This window comes from Brachyhypopomus gauderio, chromosome 12, assembly GCF_052324685.1.
Source record: "Brachyhypopomus gauderio isolate BG-103 chromosome 12, BGAUD_0.2, whole genome shotgun sequence".
In the NCBI taxonomy this organism is placed as follows: Eukaryota; Metazoa; Chordata; class Actinopteri; order Gymnotiformes; family Hypopomidae; genus Brachyhypopomus; species Brachyhypopomus gauderio.
The window spans coordinates 21,298,229-21,323,896 of NC_135222.1; the positions used below are offsets into that span (position 1 = coordinate 21,298,229).

A 25,668-nucleotide genomic window follows, 5' to 3' on the forward strand; every position below is an offset into this window, starting at 1 on the left:
GGTGTCTGAGGTAAATGCATTTCATCTCTATGGGGAGTGAACTTGTGAAGAGAAATGTATTCCTGTTCTGACTCTTCCTCCACAGACACAGAGAAAATCTGGTGAGGAGGTTTCAGCAACAAGTCCGGTATTGGAAATGTCAGTGAATGACCAATTACACAGTGAGTGCCAGGCCGTCTGCAGCTCCTTCTTTATGAAGTGTCTGTTATTTAGCCGACAGGAAACTCCTGTGGGAGTACCGCGGTGGGTGCGTTCTAAATGTGTCTGCTCTGCGAAAGTGTGTATCTGGGTGCAAGACACGGAGCACGGCGTGCTTGTGTTTGAGACCAGCGTTAGTTTTTAGTGCGATATCCCAGAGTTCTCCTATTCTGGAGTTTGTTGATGTGTCGGCCCTGCAAGACCGAATGTCATCTGTTCTTAATATCTGCCGTTTAATCCTCCCTGTGCAACGTTAGCAGTTCAAGTGGGTGAGCTGGTGTCTTCTCTTCTGTGTGTAGTGTGTCAGTACAACAAAGCAGAGCAGTCAGTGTGTTAATGCTATTTTTTATTCATCAGTATCTAGAGGGAAAAAACACACGCAAAGTTTCAAAACATCTATCAGGGGATCTCCCTTCCCCTAAAATGGCCATTTCCCATTGCTGGACGACACAGTTAAACCACTCTGGCTCTCCTTTGAATCTCTGTTACCCCAGTTCAGTCAATGGATGTGGATGTGGTGGACAAAGCTTTGAGAATGAATCCTGTTTCACAAACCATAATCTTAAAATAGTCTGTGTCTGTTGAGCAGGAATTGTCTTGGGGCAGAATGACTCGGAACCAGTGGGATCCTTGAAGGGTTTGGGGATCATGTTATGATTTACAGCTGAGTCGTACATAATGGTGGTCTCAGTCATTACTGTGTGTAATGAGCTTTGAGCATCAGTGTGACCTGGTGGGGGTCAGAAGAATGGGGTAATGGGGTTTGGGGGGGGGGGGGGTTGTAATTGAAGAAAACAAAAACATGCTCTTCAGGTTTTGGAGATTGAATACAAGTTGCTTAATAGTGACATTGTACCCAATAATCAGTAATTGCAAAAAATTACTCTATGCAAATCAAAGTTTAAAAAAACGTAAGTGCAATAACTTACTGTTGTAAATCACACACAATATATATATAGAATATTAACAAGCTTGGAAGTAAATAATTATTTAAAATGCCATATGTTTAGCTTGAAGCTTTGGGAAAAAAAATCTTTCGGTAATGAAATCCATTTACATACCAAAACCTCACATTTAGTCCCATAAAACTAACACAAAAACCACCAATCTCTCAAACAAAATAATATTAAACTCCCCACAAGGATACTTTACAACAAATTAGTTAAGTTTTCAAAAAAAAAAAAGTATTTCTAAACAACATTAATTCATGCACAAAGTAAATTGTACATGCGCGCGCACACACAAACACAGAAAAGCCTTACTTATATTATTTTTCCTTTAGTTGGATATGCCTGCTTCAGTAGTATTAGAATGACAATAGATGACAGAGGTGTACTTAAAATGGCCTCCCTCATACTCTTGAGATGTCTGCAGGCCTTTGTCTAACAGAACCTCTGTTTTGTGTTTGGTTTTATTCACACAGAGTGTAATCCTGTTGTATAATTAATTCAGTGATTTGATTATATATGAAGAACCTTTTTTTGTGCCGTCTGTGTGTGTGTTCCTGAAAGGTAGCATTATTACAAACTAAATATTGTCATATTTTTTTAGTCTGCAAAAGTGCTCAGTATTTTCTCAGGATAACGGTGTTAAGTGGACACCACAGCTGTTAGGGTTGACGTCTGGGGCTGAACCACCTAAAGCCCTTTTCCCTACCAGTCAAACAGCCTGACACTGTACACAGAGCTCCACACTACCACGGCGCCTTCATCCACAGATGTCCCAGCGCTAATGAACAATTCTGCCTGAATGTAATACTAGTGTGTGACCCCAGTGCTGCTGAGAGCCAATCATGTGGCCAGAAGAGTGAACCAGGCCTAGTGCATTGTGGGACTGAAAGAGGAGTCATGATAGCTAAAGGGTGAACATGTGCACAGCTGTGTGGACTGTCCTTTTACTCCACACCGGAAAGCTAAAGTTTCTTCGCCCTCTAAGTAACCCCCCTAACGGCAGGGGTAGAGCACTGAAGCCTCTGTGTCCACATGATGGGGACAGCGTTTGTCAGCGTCTGCTAGTTGTCAACACATCCATAAGCTTGTAGCTTGTAATGCAAAATGTGAACAGAGTCCAGTGTGGAACAGGATCGCTTCGGTGCCGTGTAGTTACTGACGGTGAAACGCACATCCGTGCACATGTCACTAGTCTCATTTACCTAGTCAGGAAACGTTCTGTATCATGGCATTACGATGTTTGTTCTTTAAAGGAGGGGCGGGATGAGTTATCCTGATTCATGATCTCTAATAGACCTGTATGCTTTCTTTTTAGAAGACATTTTTTCTGCCACTTCTACAGGTGAGAACATTTAGGAAAGATGCAGTGGGGAAGCTCCTTTTGATTATTATTTACTTAAGCTATTACTTAATTCTGTTTATGATTAGATTCGTATATCAGTTCCCTTACCACAAAGCCACTCCTCTTTACCAAAAAAAGGTCAACTTTCCCTCAAGTAAATAATTTGTCCTAAAATGTTTGGAGGGAGATGTCACTTTTCCTTGTGTAACTGTTCAAGTCAAGTTTGAAGATCAGGGTCTCTGAAAGGCAGCCCACGAAAATGGAGGGAATGTGGTTCTTATTTAGAAATTAGAAATGGCCTGTCCAAAGGTCTAGTCATATCAGGTTCTTGTCCAAATTTAAAACAGGTTTGTTTTTTACCTGATCTGTATCTGACTCCGGAAAAACACAAAACCTATAAATCAAACCATGATGGAACGGACTTGTTATTTCAGTCACTTTAGTCAGTTGTGAGCGGAGAGAGGATGGTGTTGGGACCTGCGTTGCCCGATCCCTGTTCTCTGGTGTGATACGTCACAGACGGTGTGGAGCGCGCACTGTGGAACACTGACCATTTCTCTTCCTGGTTACTGGGGCCAAAAAACGTACAAAGCAGGAGACGGACTCGAGGCACCCCTGAAATGAGGGGTATCAATTTCAGGTTGTTCCATCACTGCATGCTTCACATATTCAGATTAGGGGCCACAAAACAAAATTCCTTGTATCATAGTTCTGACACCACATCATATATGTTCAATTCTTGTTGATTATTAATTATGTTTTTGATACTTTGATGCACCATCTGGCCAGAAAAACCCCAGGAGGCCCAAAGGACAAGCGCTGCACTAATTCGTAACCTTTTGTGAAGCCTCCCCTCTCTGCTAGCTGTGTGTTTTGACACCGTTTGACTGCTAAGCAGAACTATTGGACAGCATGTTAGCATCACTTCACTTGAAGCATCTTGAGTTTGCCCTGCCCGAGGGAGAGATCAAACTGGAATTGAGATGTGGAGATGTATTTCCACAGATCAAGCATCTTGCCAACCTACAGTAGGCCTACTGGCCTGCCATTCAAAACCATTTCACTACATCGTTACAAGAGCTCTTCGAGTGGAAAACGCATTTCTATCTCTTTTCTATAAATGGTTGGCCTCCGACTCCGTGGGGTTCACTTTAGTCTGTGGTGGAGGCCAGAGCCTCTGGTAGATTCTGAGAGCCACACTTAGTGGGTATCACTGATATCTCAAGACTTCTCATTGTACTGTCCTGAAACTGACACTCCTGATCTGATTCCTCTCAGGAGAGCACCGCGGGACACAACAGGGTCCTGTAATCCAGTGTGCAAGCACAAATGTTTGCAGAGTTACCTGTGGACAGGTGAGAGGATGAATTGGCACTGGCATGGTGTATGTATGTTATTGATGATCCTTGGGCTAAAGATTTGGGCGCATTTAGAAAATGCCACACTGACAGAACAAGATTCCGCTTATCTATAAAATACTTCAGATGTTAATAGGATCACACCTGTTTCTGTACATTTACACTCTTTACAATTAGGACCTACATATTCAGCTAGAAGTGCAGGGTTTGGATCTTTTAGGTCTTTTCATACTTTTGGGAGCAACAAACGTCTTTTGCGCTCACTTGTAGAGGAAGCCACATCTGTTGAATTTACTTGTTCTAATGAGTTTTCCTCTCCAAGAGCAACAGTCTCTGATTCTCCTTAAGAGGTTACGTTTGCAGGGTCAGGTTTCTTTTCTCCCTGGGGTCCGTTCCGTCCTGGTGGTGGCTTGTGCTGCTCGGTGCACACGACTCCTCTCCGAGCTGTCTTCACTCTGCCTCGTTGGTTAAGGGGAGGTGGGGTATCGCGTGTCGTGGCTGTGGGAGTCATGTGGCCCAGGAGATGGCTGCACTGTGTTCCTTGGCCTTCATGCGTAGGGTGGCGATGCTGGATGACTTCCTGTCCGGGTCCATGTTGAGATCGTATCCATTAATGCCGGCACTCATGCCTGGACCGCCAAACAGACTGCTCATGTGACCCTGTCCCATGTGACCCCCGGGGCTGGACACTCCCAGGAAGTCAGACACTCCGCTTGAAGCATGTGGGTGGGGAGTCATGCAGGAAGTGACGGAGTCACACGGCACGACGCAGCCGGGCACGGGAGACGCCGAGCTACTGCCGCCGATCCACGATGGGTTCTGGATCTGCAACACAGGGGGGGGAGAGAGTCAGGGCTGGACACGGCTAACATAATTCACCTCAACAACACAACTATCCTTCAGGCTGTCGACAAACACGTTGCTATCCTTGCACATTGTTGTCTGTGATTTATTATATTCTATTGTTTAAAAATGAAAAGCAGTGACGGTAAGATCACACTCCTCCTATTTATTTATTTTTTTTCCATTCTGTGTTCTTTGTCCTGAAATATTGAATGAGCCGTGTTGGCTTGTCCCAGGTGGAGTTAAGCCAGGAGATTTATCAGACCCTTGGAGGCCATCGTCTGGTTCTGGTGTTGAGTGGGAGTCGCTCTGCCTCTCTTGAGGAGGGGATGCCTGTCTGTACTCCACTTCAACACCTCGCGTGCCTCACCGCAGCGGGCTTTTCTGCCGGGGCCCGGGCTCAGAGGGCAGCGCTGTGTGCCGGGGCATGGGGGCGGCAGAGGGAGATGAAAGCCCTCTCAGGGAGATGCCCCAGATGTGTGCGGGGCCACATTCCACAGCTGCAGGCCTGCTCCCCGAAGAGCCGCCCCCCCCTGCAGATTCATAATAAATCCGGGGGATTCTCTGGGTCTCCTGCGAGGGCGTGTCTCGCTCGACGGAGGCCCCGAGGCTGACCTTACTCCAGGGCTTGGGGAGTATCCAGCAGGGGGGGGAGGGGGAGGCCCACGGAGGCGTTTGCCTCTGATCCCACACAGTGTTAACGCTGCAGAGAGCTGCTTATCCTCTTAATGTTCACCTCTGTCTCTTTCAGATAATGTCCATGCTGTCCGTCCTAAATTACCTTTTACTTCCTCTATGGGCTTTTCTCGTTATGTGAATGCTGTCCTTAGTTACCTGCTCTAATATCTGACGTTGTATTTGATGCAACGTCAGATATGATCAGTGCAGACATCGAGTAAACGGTACCTGAGCGTAGTTCTCGGGTCGAGTGAGGAGCGGGAGCTCGTAGGCCGTGGAGAAGTGCGTCCGGACCTGCTGCATCTGCCCGAAACGTTCTCTCTTCCTCCACTTGGCTCTGCGGTTTTGGAACCACACCTGCAAGTAAGACGTTCAGTGGTCATGCGTTTAGCAGACGCGCTACACCACTCCAGCAGTGCGTGTGAATGTTTCTGAAGAACATCATCGCGTGAAGTCACAGACTTGAAATGTTTTTTTTTTAAGATTATTATGGCATTAATTATGTTAGATAAGTAATCCCAGCACTCATGGTACTCCCTATCAAGAAAACTTGGACATGTGGATGAATTTTATGATTCATTTTGCAATCAGATGACCTGTAGGTGAAATTCTGTGCTGAGAGTCTTGGTCCAGCCACGCTGGTCAGAACGCTCTCACAGAAATTCCCCTGGGCCGTAGCAGAGTGCGAGATTCTTTTTCGGCATCTCTTCCTAAGGGAGAAAAGTGAGGCCTGGCCGTTGTTTGATGCTGAGGAAGCTGACGGACTTTGATGGCCTCCTCTGAGCTCCTTTCCTATCAGAGTCTTGGGCAGCAGGAGGTGGGAGGGGTCTGCAGGAACCCACAGGGGCCAGAGGTCTCCGAGAACCTTGTCACTCCTCCACCACCGCTCACCTGATGGATTGGTAGACTGCAGTTGACTCTTAAAAATGGGGTAGAGTTTGGGGGGGGTTCTGTTGGCTGGAGCTAAATCACAAGCCAAATGATTTCACCCCAAAACCATGTCTGTCTTCTACTTCTCTGTATTTATTTAGCAGAATTTACTGTGATTAAATGATTTGTTGATAGCTATCATGTTTAGATGTACACTGTTTACACATAAACTGCTGACTCATGGATCTATGCCGCAATTACAATCTATCTCTTTTTCTAATTTCTTTATGTGTGTCAGTTCAGGGAACTGTAAGCCTTTTCCCAAAGGAGAGTCACTTTTGTTTTGTAGCGTTTGAACTTGGCTTTGGGGAGAATCATTTGGTCATTCATCTCTCATTTGTGATGTGCTGTTTTCCTGTGTCCACCCGCAACACACTTGTGCACAAAATTCAAACTCGAACGGGGTAATCCAGTCCTTCGTGTCCCTCCCCAGGGAAGCGTGCGCTCAAAGGGAGGCGAGGATGTCCTTTAATGCAGACGATGTGAGGACCTTCACATGAGCTTTCAAAACAAACTGCTAGCAGATCCTTCCAAGTCCCACACGGCTTCTCCTTTGTGTTCGGACCGTGATTGGCCAATATGTTCATGACAAAAGTGTCCCGTAATTAGCTATGACAGCTGATCCTACAACCATTGTTTAGCAGAGCAATGTTATGTTTAAATTTCCCCTGGAAGGCTGAGAGAGTGATGTGGATGGAGCCCGAGTCTCATATGCTCTCAGACCTGGGTGCCTCCCTCTCGGCCAGAAGGAGGGGCGTCATCAGCGCTATCTGCACTCGGCATAACGTGATTGCCTTTCACCCTGATTACTCCTCATGTCACAGTGGACATCACGGTCCCTTCACTTTCTGGAACTTAATAGGTTGTGTAAAAAAAAACGGATCCTGTTTTTTTGAAATGCCACTTTTCAATTAGTAACCAATTAAAATTAGTAACACTACATATTTTAATTGGTAACACTACATATTTTTGAGCTTAGTTCATTTGGGTATTTGAATCTCTCAGATAATTAGGAGCCACTAGAGGATTTTGCCAAGTTGTTCTAATGAACTGTGCAGCAGGGCAAGAAACTGCGACGGGACTGTGGCCACTTTGGTCGTGTCCTTTAGTATGATCCCGTACTCAAACACTCTTCCCCTTTATAAATCTGAGCAGGCAAGTTGGGAAATTGAAAAGTGAGAAGGGAGAGGGTTCCAACCAGAGCTTGTTTTCATTTTGTGTTTAATTTCCTGACTCGTAAGCCCCGGGCTTTGTGACTCTGCTCCTCCAGCCTCTGGGAGGCGTGCAGACGCAGGGCGGATCCCCCCCCCCTCCCCACTCCCCTCCCCAACACATGGACCAGAGCACAGGACTGCAGAGGCTCTGCTCACACCAAAGGCCTGCCTTTGAACCCCAGGCGTGGGGAGAGGGAGAGGCCCAGAGCGTAAGGGAGGATTGTTTGGGAGCATAGTTCACCCGCACGAGTCTCGCAGCGGCCGGCATCCACATGTCTCCCCTGAACCCTCACTGGTGCTTGCACACTGGATTCTGCAGTATCTCTACATTTGTTCTTATTTTGTCTGCTTTAAAAGCGTCTCGTTGCCAACGAGTGTGTGTGTAAGTGTGTGTGAGTGTGTGTGTGTGTGCGCTGAGCAGCTCTGGGGTTATTGTGCTGCCTTTCTGCTCCAGTAGCAGGCAGGGCGGGAACCAGCCGCTTTGAAGTCGGGAGCAACTTGGAGGATTGATGGCCTGCTTCTGCTGTCACTCACATGCACCTTTTAGCATTCCGTGTGTGTGTGTGTGTGTGTGTGTGTGTGTGTGTGTGTGCGCGCGCGGGCTAAACACTTTTTTAGGGTTGATGAAAACATATTATTTTCCCAATGAAACCTTAAAGCTTATCTTCAGCTAACAAATGCATGTGCTTTAAACAAAATATGTAATTCATTTATTTACAACCTCCCTGATATAAGTAGGTATCTGAGACAGATAACTGCAGGTCTAGTAGTAATGAAGTGGCTGCAGAGATGGTAAGAGGAGCCAAGCGGTTTGGCCAGCTCTCTGTGGGACGTCTTTCATCCCATTACCATTTCATTTCCTTTTTAGATAATTCTGTCATATGAAACTGTGTGATGCAGTGGATGGGGCAGGTTTTTAATGGTCATAATAACCTTTCAGTTGTAGATGTTTTGGGGGAGCAGTTGTCAGTCTAGCCACACATCCACTGCTACGCCAAGCGCTCTAGCTGCAGTGCGATACAACCCAGACATCATTTCAATATCATTTAATTCCTTTACTCTTCCTTCAGCACTTGTGTGTTTCTGTATGTTTACGGTGTGCAAAACTTTTAGAAACTTCAGAAACACAGCAGTGTGTTTCTGTGCTTGTTTGTCTTGTTTCTTCAGACATGCGTGCACATGTAATGTCACTCGTGTCCGTGAACGCACGTGGGCTGTGAATAATGAACGTCTCTGGTGACGCTTCAGAGAGTCCCGTCAGATTACACACAGGACATTTCTGTGGCTTCTCTCCATGTGTGTCAACATTATTTTTATTGTTTATCTAGAGTAACAGAGACATTTTAGTGTATGAGCTAACCTCACCACATCCAAAGCCCCAGGCCTGGTTCCCTCACCTACCCCTGAGAACAGGGCAGGACACATTCTTTCCTGAGCAGGACGCTAATGAAAAACAAACAGGGCAAATCCTTGGGTTCTTAGAGAAGCGTGCATGTGGGTCTGGACAGAGGCCTCCCTGTCCCTCGGTCAGGCCTGGTATGTAGCAGTAGTCCTGGAAGGATTATATGCAAATCGGAGGGTGAAAGGTGAAGGGTGAAGGGTCACGCATGCTGGTTTTCCAGGCCCAGGTATGGTTCAGCACGTCTGACGTTTTCTGCACCGTACGTGTAGGGGAACAGCTGCTGCGCTTCGAACGCTTCTCGAACACGAGAGATATCTAGTCGTGTCCCTTTCGCATGTTTACTCCTCCTGATCCCTGTAGTAGTTTCTCGCATAAATTATAAAGTACCTGAATATTCATGTTTTTATTAAACTTATCAAAATATCACCTGTTTTAGATTAAAACTTTGCATAGACTTTACACATGAAAGTGGATTAGCACCAGCAACAATTTCTGTTACTCCACCCCGATCGTAAAGGTAATGAGGAGGTTCTGTGGAGGTCCTGGTGTGTGCAGCAGCTGATTCGTTGCGGGAGAAGCGCAGAACGGCAGAGTGTTACCTGCACTCGAGCCTCTGTGAGGTCGGTCCTCAACGCCAGCTGCTCGCGAGCGTAGACGTCGGGGTAGTGCGTCTTCTGGAAGACCTTCTCCAGTTCCTCCAGCTGGTAGCTGGTGAAGGTGGTGCGGTTACGACGTTTCTTGCCTTTGTTGCTGTCCCCTTCGGCCTTGTCCAGAGGGGACGGCAGCTCCGGGCTCGGCCTCTCCTGAGACCCCTTCACTCCTGGCTCCTTCACGCTGAGGTAGCTTCCGTCCATACCCGCGGAGTCAGTGTTTGGGGGTAACTCTGAGTCTGTCAACCCTGCGCTGTCTTTACCTGGAAGTGAAGGAGAACAGAAACACATATTAGCATCGCCCTTGTACCAGGTAGAGGAAAATCATTGTATCGGCACCGAGACCATGGAACGGCCCTGAACAGCTAATGAACAAGAACAGTATAAAATGACCTACTGATTTCAAGACTAAAAGAAAAAGTATAATGTAAGTGCAATAGTGTATAGTGTAATATGTAAGTTTCATTTCATATTTTTGTCCTTTCATCAGTTTGCACCGATCCCAGGGTTCATTTGTCACTACTGTTCCTCTGGGTTTTTGGGTAGTTGAGTCCTGAACCTGGAGCGTAACTGCACGTCAGTGCTACAGCTCGCTGTAATATCTAAACACGTCTGACTTACTGCAGTTTGGGCTGCCAGTCTCAGCTTGTAAATCAAGCGCTCATATGAAACAGATACACAGGCCATAATTGCAGGCTGAGGGAAAATTGCCTGGTGCCCTGCTCCCGTGTCTGGGGGCTGGGTGCAGGGTGCTGCTGGGTGCTGGAGACTGAGAGCTGGGGTCTGGGTGCAGGCTGCAGGCCTCTCGCATGTCGCTCTTCAACAGAGTCGTGGTGAAGTGAACCCATCGCTCTGGAGCGACCGCTTTCTGTCTCCAGCCACTGGAAATGCAAAGCAGTTCAGCTGTGAAGCTATATGAGCCTGTCGGTCATAAATTCCCTCAGATAAATGGATTTGAACATGTAATGTCTCATTTGTAGTTCAGTTCTGCATGCTCCTGTTATGTGTGTGTGGACCTAACGAAGCAGCCGTGCTGGAAACGGTGACGTGAGCCACAGCTGAAGTGGTGCTGCCTGTGAAAGGGTCTGAACACGTGATGGCCATGTGCAGCCATTAACAGACATTAAATGGAAAAGGACGGATCTGGGTGATTCTGGGCTCAACCGGTTTCCTTGAGCTTACAAATGCTAGTAGGTGACATCTAGAGGCATACGATTTCTCATTTGTTGCTTAGCTGAAGGCTTTTGCGCTTGGACGTGGAACACACGTTTGGGTTCAGGGCTCTGGCATTCTTGCCTTACATGGGTAAAATCTGTGCCTGAGGTGGAGAGACAGTTGGTCCAAAATCCCAACTAGTTATATACCAAGCTAATAATCATGCTAGACAACAGCTGAGCGGCCCTGTTACACACCCACAGCTAAAGGGTTGTTTGATGCGGCAACAGTATTGACGTTAGCACATGGTCAGTCTGAACCCATGGAACATGACCAAGAAACATGCTACGAGGTGTTCTTCAGACTTCTTCTCCTTCTGCCATTCAAATACCTGACTGTTAAATTCAGTCTGGCAGGAGACGTTGGGTGCTGTGTGAGTGGTGCATGAAAGACGCAGGGCCGTTTGACTCCGTTATGTCAATAAATATGCCCCACAGTCGGCCCTTGCCCCGCTCTGAAGGGCAGGTCGTGTGAGTGCAGCCTCACCAGGGCAGGCTAACTTCCCTGGTGACTCTGGCCCCAGTCTCCACAGACACGGAGCCTGGCTTGGGCTATAATGGCTCCCACATGGTCTCCTGAGCTGGACTGACATATCCTGTTAAGCCAAGGGAGCAAGCGTATTTATTCAAACATAAATATTTTCAGCCCGTGCTTTTAAATGCCCCTCCTCTCTTGCCTCCACATGGGACGCCTGTCAGGCTGTTTGAAAGCGGGACTTGGCGATCAAAGGCTCTCGTTGATGCCCCGTGTCACTGATGGCTTTTGCTAGATGCAGTATTGTCACAATTCCTTGCTTGTTATTCGGTGTGACTGAGCTTGACTGCGAGACGTCTCGTTGGCCGGGGCGAACGGCGGCCGGCTGACCCTGCGGATCCTCCATCTGGGTGTGTAACATGACCTGCCCTTTTAGGCATGGAACCTCACTGCAAATTGTTTCTGTCAGAATGGGAAAGTTTTTGAGTGGAGCGCTGGTTGGAGAGGGCGGTGGAGGGGTGGGGGGGGTGGGGGGGTGGTGTTAACGCGTAGCCCAAGACTTCAGTGGAACCAGGAACAAGGGGGATTGTGGGGGTCACTGTGACTGTGGAAAAAACACTTTTCCCAAGTGACACAAAGACTCTCTTGTATGTACTTTATGCAGAACATTATTAATAATTAATCGCTGGTATTAGTTTTAATTAAGTTACTTAGAGTGATGTATTACTGCTTAAATAGATTTCTTGATATTTGGCAGAGTACATGGAATTAGTGCTCTTCAAAGCCCTTTAATCTTTTGATCAAATTTCACACAGTGTGTGTTTATTCACAGCGTGCTGAGGACAGAGAGGTTTGGCCAGAGGTGTTTTTCCCAGCCCGGCCACAACAGTGACATTCTGCCTTTCACATTAGTTAAGACTTCATCTCAATCTCAACTCTGCGTCCCACATAAACTACTGGATATGATTTAGGTGGGAGGTCACTGGTTAACATGACATTGAGACCAATATGGTAATTACGTGGTTGTGGGTTTGAGGGTGTAGTCCAGTACATGTAAGTGTTGGACTGAGCATGGTCCATGGTCAGAAACCCACCAGTGAAGAAATCGTGGAGATAAAAGACTGGTTAGACTGATTAGGCTGATTAGAAACTGCATAAAAACATCTATTTACTCTAACTGTTTATCACTGAGGAGTTTCTAATAAAGTGGTTGTTGTGTGGTGGTTGTGTAGCTGCGATACTGTAGCACAGGCGAAGTAAATTAGCAGAGGGTGGGACTCAGCTACACCAATTTAACCTGTGTGGATTCACACCTGTCTGTGTAGCAAGAGCAGACCTTATAAATCCATTTTACAGCATCTGAATTTACATCTGACTTTGGAAAACAATCCGTCCGAGTGATCTGCCATTCTGTAAGGCTAAGGCTAGCTATTAAAGGGACCCTGTGTGTCTTTGATAGGACGTGCAGAAGTGACGCAGCAGACCCGTGTCCCCTAGAAGACGTCTTTGGTGCAGCAGGGGACGCCATGGGTTCTGGCCCCTGTGATGTCAGCGCCCAGCCTCTTGAGTTAGTGAGGGTCACGTCTTTACAAGGGGCAGCTATTTAGTCCCAGTTGAAAACGGGGAAATACATCAAAGTGTAATTTAACTGGCTGTAAAGCGGCAGGGCATCCTCAGTGCTTATTCTGGAATGGACAGGGTCAGCAGCAGACTCATAAAACACCATAACATAGGAACCGCAGTGCTCCTCTTAAGGGTCTGTGGCAAAATATTTTAAAAGACGAAGAGGTTTTAATATTAAAACACCAAAAGAAGATATAGCAAAGATCATATATGGTGTATGAATGTGCTTTCAGGGACCGTGTGATTCATGTAGTCCATGTTTTGATGGGAAGAGGAGAAGCATTTGTGCTTTTTTTTTCAGCATTTGTTTGTTTTCTGTTCTGTTCAAAGTCATAGTAGCTTGTTGATCTCAGGCCTTACAGTACCGGTCCAAACTGTCCTGCTTTGCGGTTATTATACTGACTGGCGTACAGATACAGGTCCAGGGAAGAATTTCCTGCTTACAGTATTAACACAAACAGAGGCTGGTGCAACACGGTAGACGGAAAGATTTATTTATTTAGGTGGTAGTTTTGAGAAGAATGCAACTTGGGACAGCAAATGCTTCATTAGCAAACAGCAGCTTCTAAAGGAAGTTTTAAGGATTATTCAGCATCAGTGACTAAATGTTACTCTAAATGCCCAGTACATTCAGCTGCAGGCTTTTGAAGGGGTAACAGTTGCCATGACGTCCAGTTATATCTCACAGTAAAAAAAACCCCCAGAAAACAACAAAATAGTGGGAATCGTCCACTGAAAAAATTCTGCTAGTCCCAGCACACTCGTCATGACAACCCAACGTATCCTTACGCCTCACCTCAACATCAGTCACCCCCCCCCCCCCCCCTTAACTGTTAATACTCCAGTTTTAACTGTTCAGCTGAAGTGTGACTTGGGACACATGGTTTATTAACAGATGCATCCCTGGCCAAAACCACTCCAACAAGAAACAGGCTGTGGATGCAGAGCAGAACTGTGTAGTGGTTTACTGAACCCAACTTAGCTGTGTGAGATGTCTTTCCCATGATGGGGTCTTTATGAACCCGATTTGGTGATTTTGCCAAATAAGTGGTTTAAAAGGGGCTGGTGTAAAAATGATTTGGATAACACAAGCTGTGGTTTTGGTTGGAGCGTCCCAAGAGTCGACCACGTGGATCGGTGCCACGGCTTTCTACACACATCAGGGAGCATCTTTGCTGCAGTGATTACACAATTAAAACTCTCTGTACAGTTTGAGAGCTCTCCCACACCTCACACTGCATGAACTTCCTTCGCATGTGCTTGTTTAGCAGTTTACATCTACGTTTCTGTCCCTCGCTGAGGTTTGGAGTCTCCCGAGGAGTGCTTAAAGCCTCACTGGAGAAATGATGTGCTTGTTGAGTGTAATGGAGTTCCATCGGACGGAGTGATCACCGTCTCTAAGCCTGTGGCAGAGTTCAGTAAAAACCAGATGGGCAGCAAAATGCCATTTTTACCCACTGTTGGGCTCTAAAAACCTGACTTCAGAGGTTATTTCTTTTTTTTAGGATAACTGCATGAGGAAAAGTAATTAATATTCTTCCATTCCTTCACTTCACTTTTCTTCAGAAATTTGCTGAATGCCAAGGGAGGTGCAGTCCACAGCGAGCTGAGAAACGGAGCCTCGTTTGTCAGATTGAGTCCAGTTCCCCAAAAGCAGTGTAGTGTGAAGATTATCTTAAATAGGAGAGTGTTCAGAGCCACGTGATATTCTACCTCTTAAAGATTATCTTTAGCATGGACGTAATTTTGATTTCAAAAGTGGGGGGGACATAGATTCGTCGCTATTTAAATATTTGGTTTTAACCGTAAAAACTGGGGGGGACCAAAGCCGGCTTTTAAAAAAGTGGGGGGGACATGTCCCCCCCCCCCAAAATTACGTCCGTGATCTTTAGGTTATGATACTTTTAGGGAACCCCAACCCTGTTTGGGCACATAGCAGAAGGATTCTGAGGCATGTGTGTCCATCGAACAGAACCTACAGGGACCCTGGAGGAACGCAGCGCCTATTCTTTGAAGCTGTCTGATTGTCCTCTCCTGCCTGGCCGTGCAGATTGAGACTAATGTAAATTGTAAACCCCCAAAAAGGATCTAAGTGGTAAAATGATCCTGGGTCCTTGTCATTCCTCCTTAAACTAACAACCTACAGAAATATGCATTTACTTCAAGTTACGGGGAACCCATGGAACTGGTTCCCATTATGTTCTGTGTGTGTTACTAAACATAAGGTTGACGTAGCTCTTCTGGACTGACTAAACAAGTAGACTTCATAGTAGCATGGGGTGTGTGCTTTTGTGTTTGTAGTATTGCAGGGTGTTTAATTTATATATATATATATATATATATATATATATATATATATATATATATATATATATATATATATATATATATATATATATATATATACATACATCTGATAGATAATTTGCAGTTATACGTCATTTCAATGAAATCTTGATAATGGCCCAAACCATATTTGTCATTTTCATGAGCTTTACTGCTTTTTTTTAATTTATTATTGGTTACTCCTGTACATACTGTAAGAGTTTACAAAACTTTTATATCCCTTTAATATTTATGGTTTTGATCATGTTCTTTATAATCAATAATTGTGTAAACAAAGCTGACATTAAATGCAAGGTTCTTCAAATTCCTCATTCAGACACACTGTTAGATGGAGGCCATTTTTTCTAGAGGCAAATGAATGTGGACATGGGATCACAGCTCAAAGTCCTTTCAGCTGTTACAGCAAAGGAGTGAAACAGTCATTGCTTTGGTGTTCAAACAAGTGTGCCTTTAAAACCGCATCTCACATTGTAAATTCATTAAGTAAAATGTTATTAATTTCTTGTGTTTAGAAATCTGCATCGATTGCCTCTCTACTCCCTAAAGAAATAAAAGCTTTGAGATCATTTTAAGCATTTTTATTACCTAAATAATTATAAAATGTTAAAAGTAATAATTAAAAAGCTTTACTATAATTAGTTTATTTACTTTTTACAAGCACAATGATTTATAGTTTATGTAATTTCATTTCTGTAATTGTAAGTCAATATCCCTGTAGGTGAATGTATCCCTGACTTGGATAAAAGAGCAAAAACAAGAATATTTTCTATTATCCACTAGTCACTTTTCTGATTAATTTAGCATCTTAGTACCATGTCAAATTACAAATTCAATTAATCAAGCCTGATGATTTTACAAAATGCTTCGTTTACATTACTAAGTCATTTCACTTTAAGAGCAGTCTGATCAAAGCAGTTTGTTATAAACATACTCAGTAATGCCTAATTTTATTTGTGGTGTGTTCAGTATATGCACATAAGAAGATTTGATTGTATTGATCAGTTTTCAACAGTCAATGTCTTTACCTGCCAACTGCTTGATCAGCTATATATGTACAGATTGTGTTCAGAAACAGTGAGATGGAATTGCTAAAACATTAGAATGGCCAACACTTGACATGCTGATTACATGTTCCACAAACATCAATATATCTGTGTGGAATTCAATGAACATTTTAATTTGCAGGGATTTTTTAAAATGCATTCTATATCATGTTCTGCCTTTGCAGTAAAATGGGGAAATATTATCAGTCACTGATTCTAGTACATAGATGGCCAATAATAGACCCTTCTAATAAACTGCTAAAATAATTGATTCGGTATTGCTCGTTTAGTGCTTATGTAATAGATGTACTGAACATCTGATGGAAATTCAAACCATCTCGTGTGTCTTTTGATTGGAACTCCACTACAAGACGTATCTTTTTTTTTCTCACTCACTTCAGAACAGTTGGACAGCCACCAAATGTTCATCACATCCAGAGCTCCAGCTACACCCCCACCTGATATACAGAGGTTCTTTGCGTCTGGCTATGGTAACCAACCGGGTCAGTGGGCCACAGGACTGTGTGCAGACCTCAAGGAGTCTAAGGCCAGACAAAAAGTCCGGGAGAGGCTGATAGGGTGCCCTTGGGTTCATGCTACTCAAAGTCGTGTTTCTGTTCGGTTTACCTCCGTGATACAGTGATCAGAGATTAATGTTATTCAGAATTGCCGTTTAGTTGAAAATGTGTAAATGACGTTGTTACTGAGGCATTTAGCTGCTCCCAGCACACTGATAAAAACGTGAATGCCTTAAGATGAGTTAAAACCGCGTATACGTTTTAAGGTTCTTAAAGTTTGTTTTGACGTTTTTACGGCACAAAAGTGCAGATTTACACCTTGAATACGTTTTTCATGAACTCGGTTTAAATGAACACGCGTTAGGTCTGTGTTCATTTGTGTGTGGTGATCGCCATCACGAATAAATCGGAAGCTTAAAATAGTGCCGAAGACATCTTGCGTGTTTGTTCAAGTCGTTCGTTTAACGGGGTTACACAAACCGATCAGCCCGTGGCATCTAAGGGATTCCCTTTGGCGTTTGGCCTCTTGTGGAATAAACGGGTCGGTAACATCTGACTCAGATGAATGAGTGAGTACAGGGGGCCAGGCGTCCCAGCCCTCTTTATTAGCTCTCTGAAAGCCTCATACTGCAGCTTTACTGATATTACCGAACAGTTACACCTTCACTCTCTCCATCTCCTTTTGTTTTTTATATGAACCCATGAAAAGTAATCGAACCGTCTTCCTTTTAGACGCCGCGGGCTGCTTAAACGTGGAACATTCTCGGTTTGTGTCGTGTTTGTATGTTGTTGTACGCAGCTGTGGTTTACTGTTCTTATGCACAGCTGTATGGTGCTCTATTGTGCAAAATTGACCTTCAGGGGTTGTATAATAAAATAATAAATAAATGGTAAATTTTATTTTAAACTTGAAAATTACTTTGAGCAAAATGAACAATATACGCTTTGTCCAACATTTGCATTTTTGCTGCATATTTGCTGCATTTTATGCCTCGTTATTGTTTTGTTATTGTCTTATTTACATGCGATTTCATATAAACAGTTATCTGACTCCGCATTTAGTCTCTTGATCTGGCGAGGCCGAGCAGCCCGCAGGCGCAACACACCACCCCGCCAGAGCAGGACGTGTAGTCCAGCATGTTGGCGTGAATCCGCTGCAGAATGATTCATAATAATAAAAACGGCGCAACACACCTGAACGCACTCCATTACAGGTTTTAGAATAAATGGGTGGAAATGTGGTTTCAATTTGCCCGTTGCCCGTGTTGCGGGAGTCAGACTAACCTCTCTATATCGATGAGAGTGATCATTCATATATCCCTCATAATAGACCATTTTATACATTTGCCCCTTAACCTGAGTGTGCGATTCAGCTACTTATTTTGATCTTTTTCGTGTGTTGTTTTTTTTGCCAGCTGTTATTCTCAAATGGATTCATTTTACACAACGGTCTACCCTGTCGCTCTCGCTTAATTAAAAGAAAAGGAAATTCATTAATTTAGTAAACAAATAACACAACCACGTTAGCCACAGGGTTTTCTTGTAGACTCTTAATGTACCGTTCTCTCACTCCCAGTTAAGACTGTAGAACTGTGTGATTTACGTGTCATTGATTACAAGAAATGTTGGCTGTATTTAGTATTTATGAATAATTTTATTTTATGTTTGATTTAATTCTGCAAACTTATCGTTCTTGCGATTTCACAAGCTAAACTGTATGTACGGTATACTATATCATGGCCTACTGTAGGCTGTACGATATACAATATTTGTATTGTAGTATAATATGTACAGTATGTATTTTGCACCCTGTATTTTAGTAAATAATGCCTTATTGACGTTTTTATTATAAAACTGAAAATTATTAAAGGTGTTAGAATGTAGACCTTTTGAAAATTATTATAAGTGTATGACCGTAGACCTGCTGAGGGGGTCAAATTACCTTTGGTATTATTCTGAATTTCGCAGATTTGTGCCAGTTTGGGATAATATGGAATAGACTTGTAATTACTGTTTTTTGTCCATTTCATTTTGTTTTCTGATTTATATCAATCATTTCATGCATAGTGTTTCAATCTGAGCAGTTTCGTCGGAGGAACCTACTATATAACATCTGCGCAACAGACCGACGTTAATGTTCATGTATGTCAATGGCTGTGGTACCTCATGCATTTACAGTGATTATTTCACTCTGAAAAGACTGATTGCTTTATCTATTGTCTATACACGCCAAACATACGGTCTGAGCTATTCATAATAATCACTGTTATTCTTGATGTTTTTATTATTATAACGACTACTACTATAATTAGCTAATATTGTTATTTGTACCCTAGTAGCAGTTTTATTGTAGAGCATTGATGTTGATAACTGATTCTACCCTAGAACGACATGATTAAGTGTCCCGGTTAACAGGTCATACGAGCGTCGGTTTAATTCTGATATCTCAACCTACATTAATGTATCAATGTCAGCTGTGACAGCACAGAGGGACTGTTGGGGTTAGCTTGCGTTAGCGGACATATCCACCTTCCTCTTCATCACCTTCGTCCTGGTGACATCTGTAGTGTAGGCCTACACCCGGTTACATGCGCGAAGCTCCTTTCTCAGACAGAATTTTGATCTAGGTGTCGGATCCTCTTAAGTGGTCTTTCCTATAGGATCCCCACGGTATCGACATACGCTTTTTTTAATCTTCGTGCACACGATCAGTTACTCTGCTTGTGTACATTTCACAGTTTCAGACGTCTGAACTTTCATTAGCTTGAAAGCACTTACTGCGATCTTAGCACTGAAAGAGTTTGAAGGCTGTGAGAAGTAAGTTTATATTCTTCGGAATCCAAACTCTTAAATCCTTAATACAGATGGGATGTGTTATTGCATTTGGAGCGGGATCAAGCTCTCTTATGTGCTGCTTCACACGTGGATGACAAATGGGAAAAGCTCTCTTAAGTGTTCCCGGGTTGTCATGAGCCTTGCTTTGTATTTTTATTATTATTTGTGTCAGATAGTGACTAAGGACATATTTTATTTTTTTTGCGTAAACATACGTTTCTGAAATCGTGCAGAGTCACTCGAGCTGTGCTGAAGCACTCTTTATATTCGTTGCATTTTAGTATGAATGGTTATTGTATATAATGAACAAGCATTCAAACCGATATGGCAGAGTCATCCCTAAATCATTATCATTCTCGTCTCTGCTGAATTAGTATCCATGTGTATCTTGAGTGATAATAATCTGTCCTCCGTATGTCACATGTAAAGATGCTTTTGACAAATGCGAAAACACTAAACCGACTGACTTGTCTTACGTTGGAAGCAAAAGCGTTTTGCTGCATATTTTGCTTGTCCAAGAAACGTGGAACAAAACATTTAGTCTATTATAATTTTTTCTTGGAGTGGCGAGCACTTGTGAACATTTTTATTAAGATACAGTCTGACTCTTGAAATTATAGCGAGATTGAAATACTGTAATAAAAGTTGAAATATTGTGCCGAACTAGATTAATGTACTAATTATATTTTGTTTTTCCACACATTTAGCCTTCGTTTGGGTTTCATATCGGTTCAGCAGCGCTGCAGTCAACATGCAGGTCTAGATCACCTTATGGCCTTTTTTGCATTAACTTTAAAAGCTATTTGAGATTTTTCCCATAACGCGTGTTGTACGTTTCATCGTCTTAAAACATATACTCACATCCACATGTCACGAAAAGCGATTCATTTTGTGCGACTGTGAAATATATGGCAACATTGTGTAGGGTGTTCCTGCTGGTGTCGTGCAACTGTGTGCTGTGGCCTACAGACTCTGTTCAAAACACACCGCCGCATTTTCGAGGCTGTAATATATTGCTATTAAATATCTCACTAACTTTGAGCGAATGTAAAGGTGTTTTAGATTCTCTTTTATCATCTTAAAAATACTGCAGGATGTTACACACACACTGGAGTATGCTTTCAATTTCTATTTTAACCCATTAAAAGGTACAGCTTGTTCGTGCGGGCTGTGTTAAGACCTGGTTGGCCCCCGTGTCCCCTCGCAAGAACACATCTAGTCCACACCAGCGCGTAAACAGAGTGGTTAGAAAACAAGAATTATTTTTATTTGTTCTGTGCAATATTGATTTTGATGAAGAAAAAAAATTCCTCGTTGAGATAATCTTTTGTTTTTGTTTTTTTTTTATTACTTATTTCCATTGTGGTTGTCACTGAAGCTCAAATAGTATCTAAAAGTATTTGTTATGTCGTAAAAAAAACTATAAAAATATATACATTCACATAATGGACATCTGAAATGTGTTAATTCAATTGTCCGCTTTAACTTCAATAGCCTATTAAGGATTGTAACAGATTAACGCATTAAATATAATTTAATTCAGTCTTTAAAATGCAAATAATAATCCGCAAGGTTATATCTCCTCATAATCGTGTTACTGAAGAACAATATCGTTAAGTTGTAAAGTCTATTGTATTCTCAAAGTAAAGACAATTACTTTGATGAGGTTACCAATATAACCTCTACAGTTACAGCAATGGCACCACGAGACTCATCATTTCTCTCCACACGTATCCGTTTGCTACGCCTCAACTCACGTTGCGTAAAGATCGATTTGGTTGAACGGTACAGACTGGTGTGTTTCAGAATGAAACTGCAATATCCGTCCGCTGTATTTCTAAGAAAAGACAAACGCTTTGGACCATTTTTAGAAGGCGAAAGATTGTAAAGTTATATCCCAGAGTCATCTCGTCCTCTCCATATTGAGGGAGAGCTAAAACAGGTCCCAGAGACAGCTAGACATCTCCAACAGTTTCGCATGTAAGAATGTGCTTCTCTTAAAAACTCACCATAACAGGGGACGAGTCCTCCGTTGTGCGCGCTGCCCTGCTGCAGCTTGTTGCCTTCGGGGGGAGTTTTGCAAGAGGACCTCTGCATGAAGATGTTGTATTTGTTAAAGGTGCCTTCCCCAGGTATGGCATCTAGCGACTGGCATTCCTGTTGGAACGGGCTTCGAGACTTTTCCCCGTAAGCCTGAGCTTTGCTGGTCAGGAAAGTGGGGCTGTATTTGGTATCACTCGTCTGGAATGTCCTGTACGGGTTCGCTTGGTGATCCCTACCTTGCGGTGCCGACGGGCTATAATATGAATCCATGGATGTCATATCGCAGTATGAAACGCACGTCTCGGCGTTCATTCCTAAAAAAAAGTTAACGGGGGGAAAAAAGACGTCCAAAGTTTTTTTCTTTATTTCCTTTTTGGAGAGCAGGGGAAGTGGATCGTCTCTCCCTCTCCCGCCTACGAGCCGCACACGCGCGCACACACAGGCGCACACACGCACTGCGCGGCAGCTGGGTTTGGTTATAAAATGATTCAGATGTTTTCCAGAAACTGCAAGCTGACCAAAAGCTTAAAAAGCCCCTTTAGGTTTAGTGGAGTAACAAAAAGCCGTCCTTCTTCGGAAGATGCAACCCAGATCTCTTCTGTGTTTGCTTCCCTGTGCCGCTCAGACTCGGTGGCAAGACCCCTCTCTTCGGTTATTATGTAGATGAAATGAATGGATGAGGTCAGAGCTTTGCTTAGAAGAAAAAATGTTTTGTTGGATATTTGTGGGGGGATTTAACACATGACATTAATGTAATTAGGATATGAATATAACTACCAGAACGAGAAGCGCAACACGGACCAGTTTAATGTGGCAACTGGCAGTAGTTTTTTTTAACGAATTTCTATATTCACACAATTGATCGTCACTCGAGCGGTAGTAGCTCGGGTTGGTGTATACTTTATTTGTCTTGTATAAGAAAGCGTATTCATTTAATGGTCAGTTTTTAGGATATACAGTTTCGTCTCACTCTTGACAATCACTTTTTTTTGTCCGAACACCCCACTCGTTTCGTTGGAGGGTTCCTGGAGTCTGTTCCCCACGGAGTCATCGTTCAACGGCGGTGATCATTCTCCTGCGTTGATGCTTTGATGACATTAAACCTTCACCTTTTTAACAATAATGTCATTAGCGATGTCAAAATAAGACATGATAAATGATTCCATTCGCGCTTAATATTGTACAGTTTATAGACCCATATGTACCCAGAGAGAGAGAGCGTATAGTTCATCAGGTTTAGGACAGCTGTTGATGGACCTCTGTCAGAAACGTCCCCTCTCTCTGGAGGCCTTGCGTACTTCACTGCAATTTTGAATATGTCTGCATCTTTTATTCCAGTACACTTCAGACACTTCAGATACTGTACTTCGTGGGAATATTCCGTTCATTTATTTATATATATATATATATATATATATATATATATATATATATATATATATATATATATATATATAGTTGTTCGTACATATGTTACAATATTAATTCATATCATTCGTATCCTGTAGTTATTATTAAAGACAGGCTGGCGAATGTGTAGTACATTAACCCACATAATATAGCTGTGATTACGCGCTCTTTGGTCTCTCGACTATAAACAACATCCCTTTGTATTAAACTGTGATCGTTATCGTGCAAAGTATGATATTTACGACTATAACCATTAGTTGTCAATTTTCCTGTATGTATTTGGAAATTCTACCTTTTAAAAATGTTCTTTTCGTTTTCAGACACTGACGTGAAATATACGGCAGAAGCGGATGTGTCCACCGACGCCGGTGGAATCGCCGTGTGGTTCGCTGGTTACCCAGTTGCTCAAAACTATTATGAATGCAAGTTAACCTCATTTCGTTGAGCTCTTAGTGCTTGTTGGGTATTACAGGCGAGCTGTGAGACTGTTGTCCTGCGCTAGAGTCTTACACTACGCACCTTTACGTCTTGGGGGGCTGAGGATCACCTTGCTAGACTTTTAGAAATGACCCATGATGTGAGATGATGTGATTCCGTGGGACCTCTGTAAGGCGTTTTCACGTTCGATATAGAGTATTAAATCTCGATACGAACTTTGACATTAAGTATTTTTGTTTAGTTTGCTAATATCAGTTATGCATAAATACCACACAAAGATTTAAAGGAATGTAGAATAACTGTATTTAACTTCCAAAATTGATCACTTTGGATTTATGAACAAGTGTAAATGGAAAAAAAAGAAAAATGCAATTTGAAAGTCCAATGATATCTTGGCTATCTAGTTCCATTTGGATTAGCCTAATCTGTAAGGAGACTTACCTTGAAAAAATACATTCAGTAGGATGTAATTTGTTGTACATTTCCTGTGATTAAATACGCGTTATTAGAGTTCAGTGAAATGCGAAGGCCTATTACAGTAAGAGACAATGTCAGCCTAACCTCGCTCCGAAAACACGAGTGTAAATAAGTTGTGTTCAATAATGGCAAAACAGGCCTACAGCGACTATTAGATTGCTGTGATCAGTTAATGGCATCGAATATCCTGAAACGCAGTATAAACGCAGCAGCAACTACAGCAAAATATTTTTATATTTTTTCCTATCAAATAATAATGGAAAATAGATATCTGGACTACCAAACGCTGCATTGTTAACCTTTAAACATGTTACAGTTACAATTTTCAATCGTAAGACTTGTGGACTAATTAACACTGTATTGGGATTTTACTGATAATAGATAATATAGTTTTGTATTCATGATGTAGGAGAAGTGCTGCTGTTATTGAACCGACTTTATGAGGATGAAAACCCGTAAAGCAATCGAGGGATATCACAGCACTGTGATCCACAGCCGCGCTCTTTAGAAATGAAATAGGGAGCATTATTCCTAATGCTGGTTATTATCGTTCATTCTGCCCAAAACCTTCTGGGTCAGGAGTAATTATCTTTTTCCCCCCACCGCAACAAAATTCTTGACTTAATTAATTGTTTAACGTATGTCCATTGCCACAATATGCGACTGTTTCACGATGGCTGACGGTACAACTATTCTACAGTGCTTTCTCACTACGATAATGCATCATCATCATCATCATCATCATCATTATTGTATAATCGCTATTTATCTGTTATCTATTGAACTGGCTGAAGAGAACCCTTTTAAATCTCTATTAGCTCACTGTTTTTTCTAAAATACATGAGGATGTGTTATAGGCTTCTGAATTTCACCAACCCAATTGAAAATATTTTTTTTTAATATTTTTTTTTTACATTTAAAATGTCAAGGTGACGCTGATAGTCTAGTATCTGCGGTTCTATATTCCGACTTCTAAAGACTCCAACGAATCAGGAGACGTAGCCTACATGCTAACATTTAAAATAATTGAACGCTCAAAAGAGCACCATTACTAGTCTAAAGCCCTGTCGCGTAGATACAAATATGAAGAAAGATGATTACTGATATTTCATGTAACCTGTTCAGATACTTGAAATAGGCTAATTGAAATTAATTGAAACTAGCTAATTGGTATGATGTAATATACATGAACATGTGTTCCTTTGTTGTACAGTTCAAATAACACGTGGAAGAATATTATACTGCATTATATGATTTATCCAATAATTTTTTTTTAGACAGTGCCATTGATATACCCTGAAGTCAATTCCAAACATTTATTGTCCCGTCCACAGGCTAAATGTTTTTGCCTTAAACCAAGGCAACGCGTATCTTTTTAAAATGACCTCAGGTTTTAAGTTTGGGTGTCGGCTTTCAGACGGCAGGCACGCCGGAGGAGCGATGCTTTCTGTGGGTTGTTTTGTCTTCTGATTGAGGTCTTGTTATTAGTCAAACGTCACAATAATGGCAGATGAACAAGTGTGGCAAAATACTCAGTTCATTTAGAGAATATTGCGATATTCTCGTTGTCTGAGATATACGTTCTAATGGATAGGCCTTCAATTGATCCTACTATGAATAGATCGATAATATTAAGTGTACTAAGACTGCACTAGAAGACGTTTAGAAGACGTTAATTTTA

At 42.7% G+C, this 25,668-nt stretch overlaps 1 protein-coding gene across 1 annotated transcript; it reads right to left on the minus strand.

The window, feature by feature from the left end:
* Positions 1-529: 529 nt before the first annotated feature.
* alx4a (ALX homeobox 4a) lies at positions 530-22,296 on the minus strand. The gene is made up of 4 exons (XM_077023791.1): positions 21,629-22,296; positions 9,515-9,828; positions 5,598-5,726; positions 530-4,673 (listed from the first exon to the last, which is right to left on the minus strand). The coding sequence occupies exons 1-4, from the start codon at positions 21,972-21,974 to the stop codon at positions 4,356-4,358; spliced, it is 1,107 nt and encodes a 368-aa protein (XP_076879906.1). The 5' UTR covers positions 21,975-22,296; the 3' UTR covers positions 530-4,355.
* Between the last annotated feature and the right edge of the window lie 3,372 nt (positions 22,297-25,668).

Excerpts from the sequence above, each read along its gene's own strand:
- alx4a (XM_077023791.1), bottom strand. The coding sequence starts at position 21,974 with ATGAACGCCGAGACGTGCGTTTCATACTGCGATATGACATCCATGGAT. Across the intron at positions 9,829-21,628 it reads AGGACTCGTCCCCTGTTATG|GTAAAGACAGCGCAGGGTTG; the intron begins GTGAGTTTTTAA and ends CTTCACTTCCAG. Across the intron at positions 4,674-5,597 it reads GACCCGAGAACTACGCTCAG|ATCCAGAACCCATCGTGGAT; the intron begins GTACCGTTTACT and ends CCTGTGTTGCAG.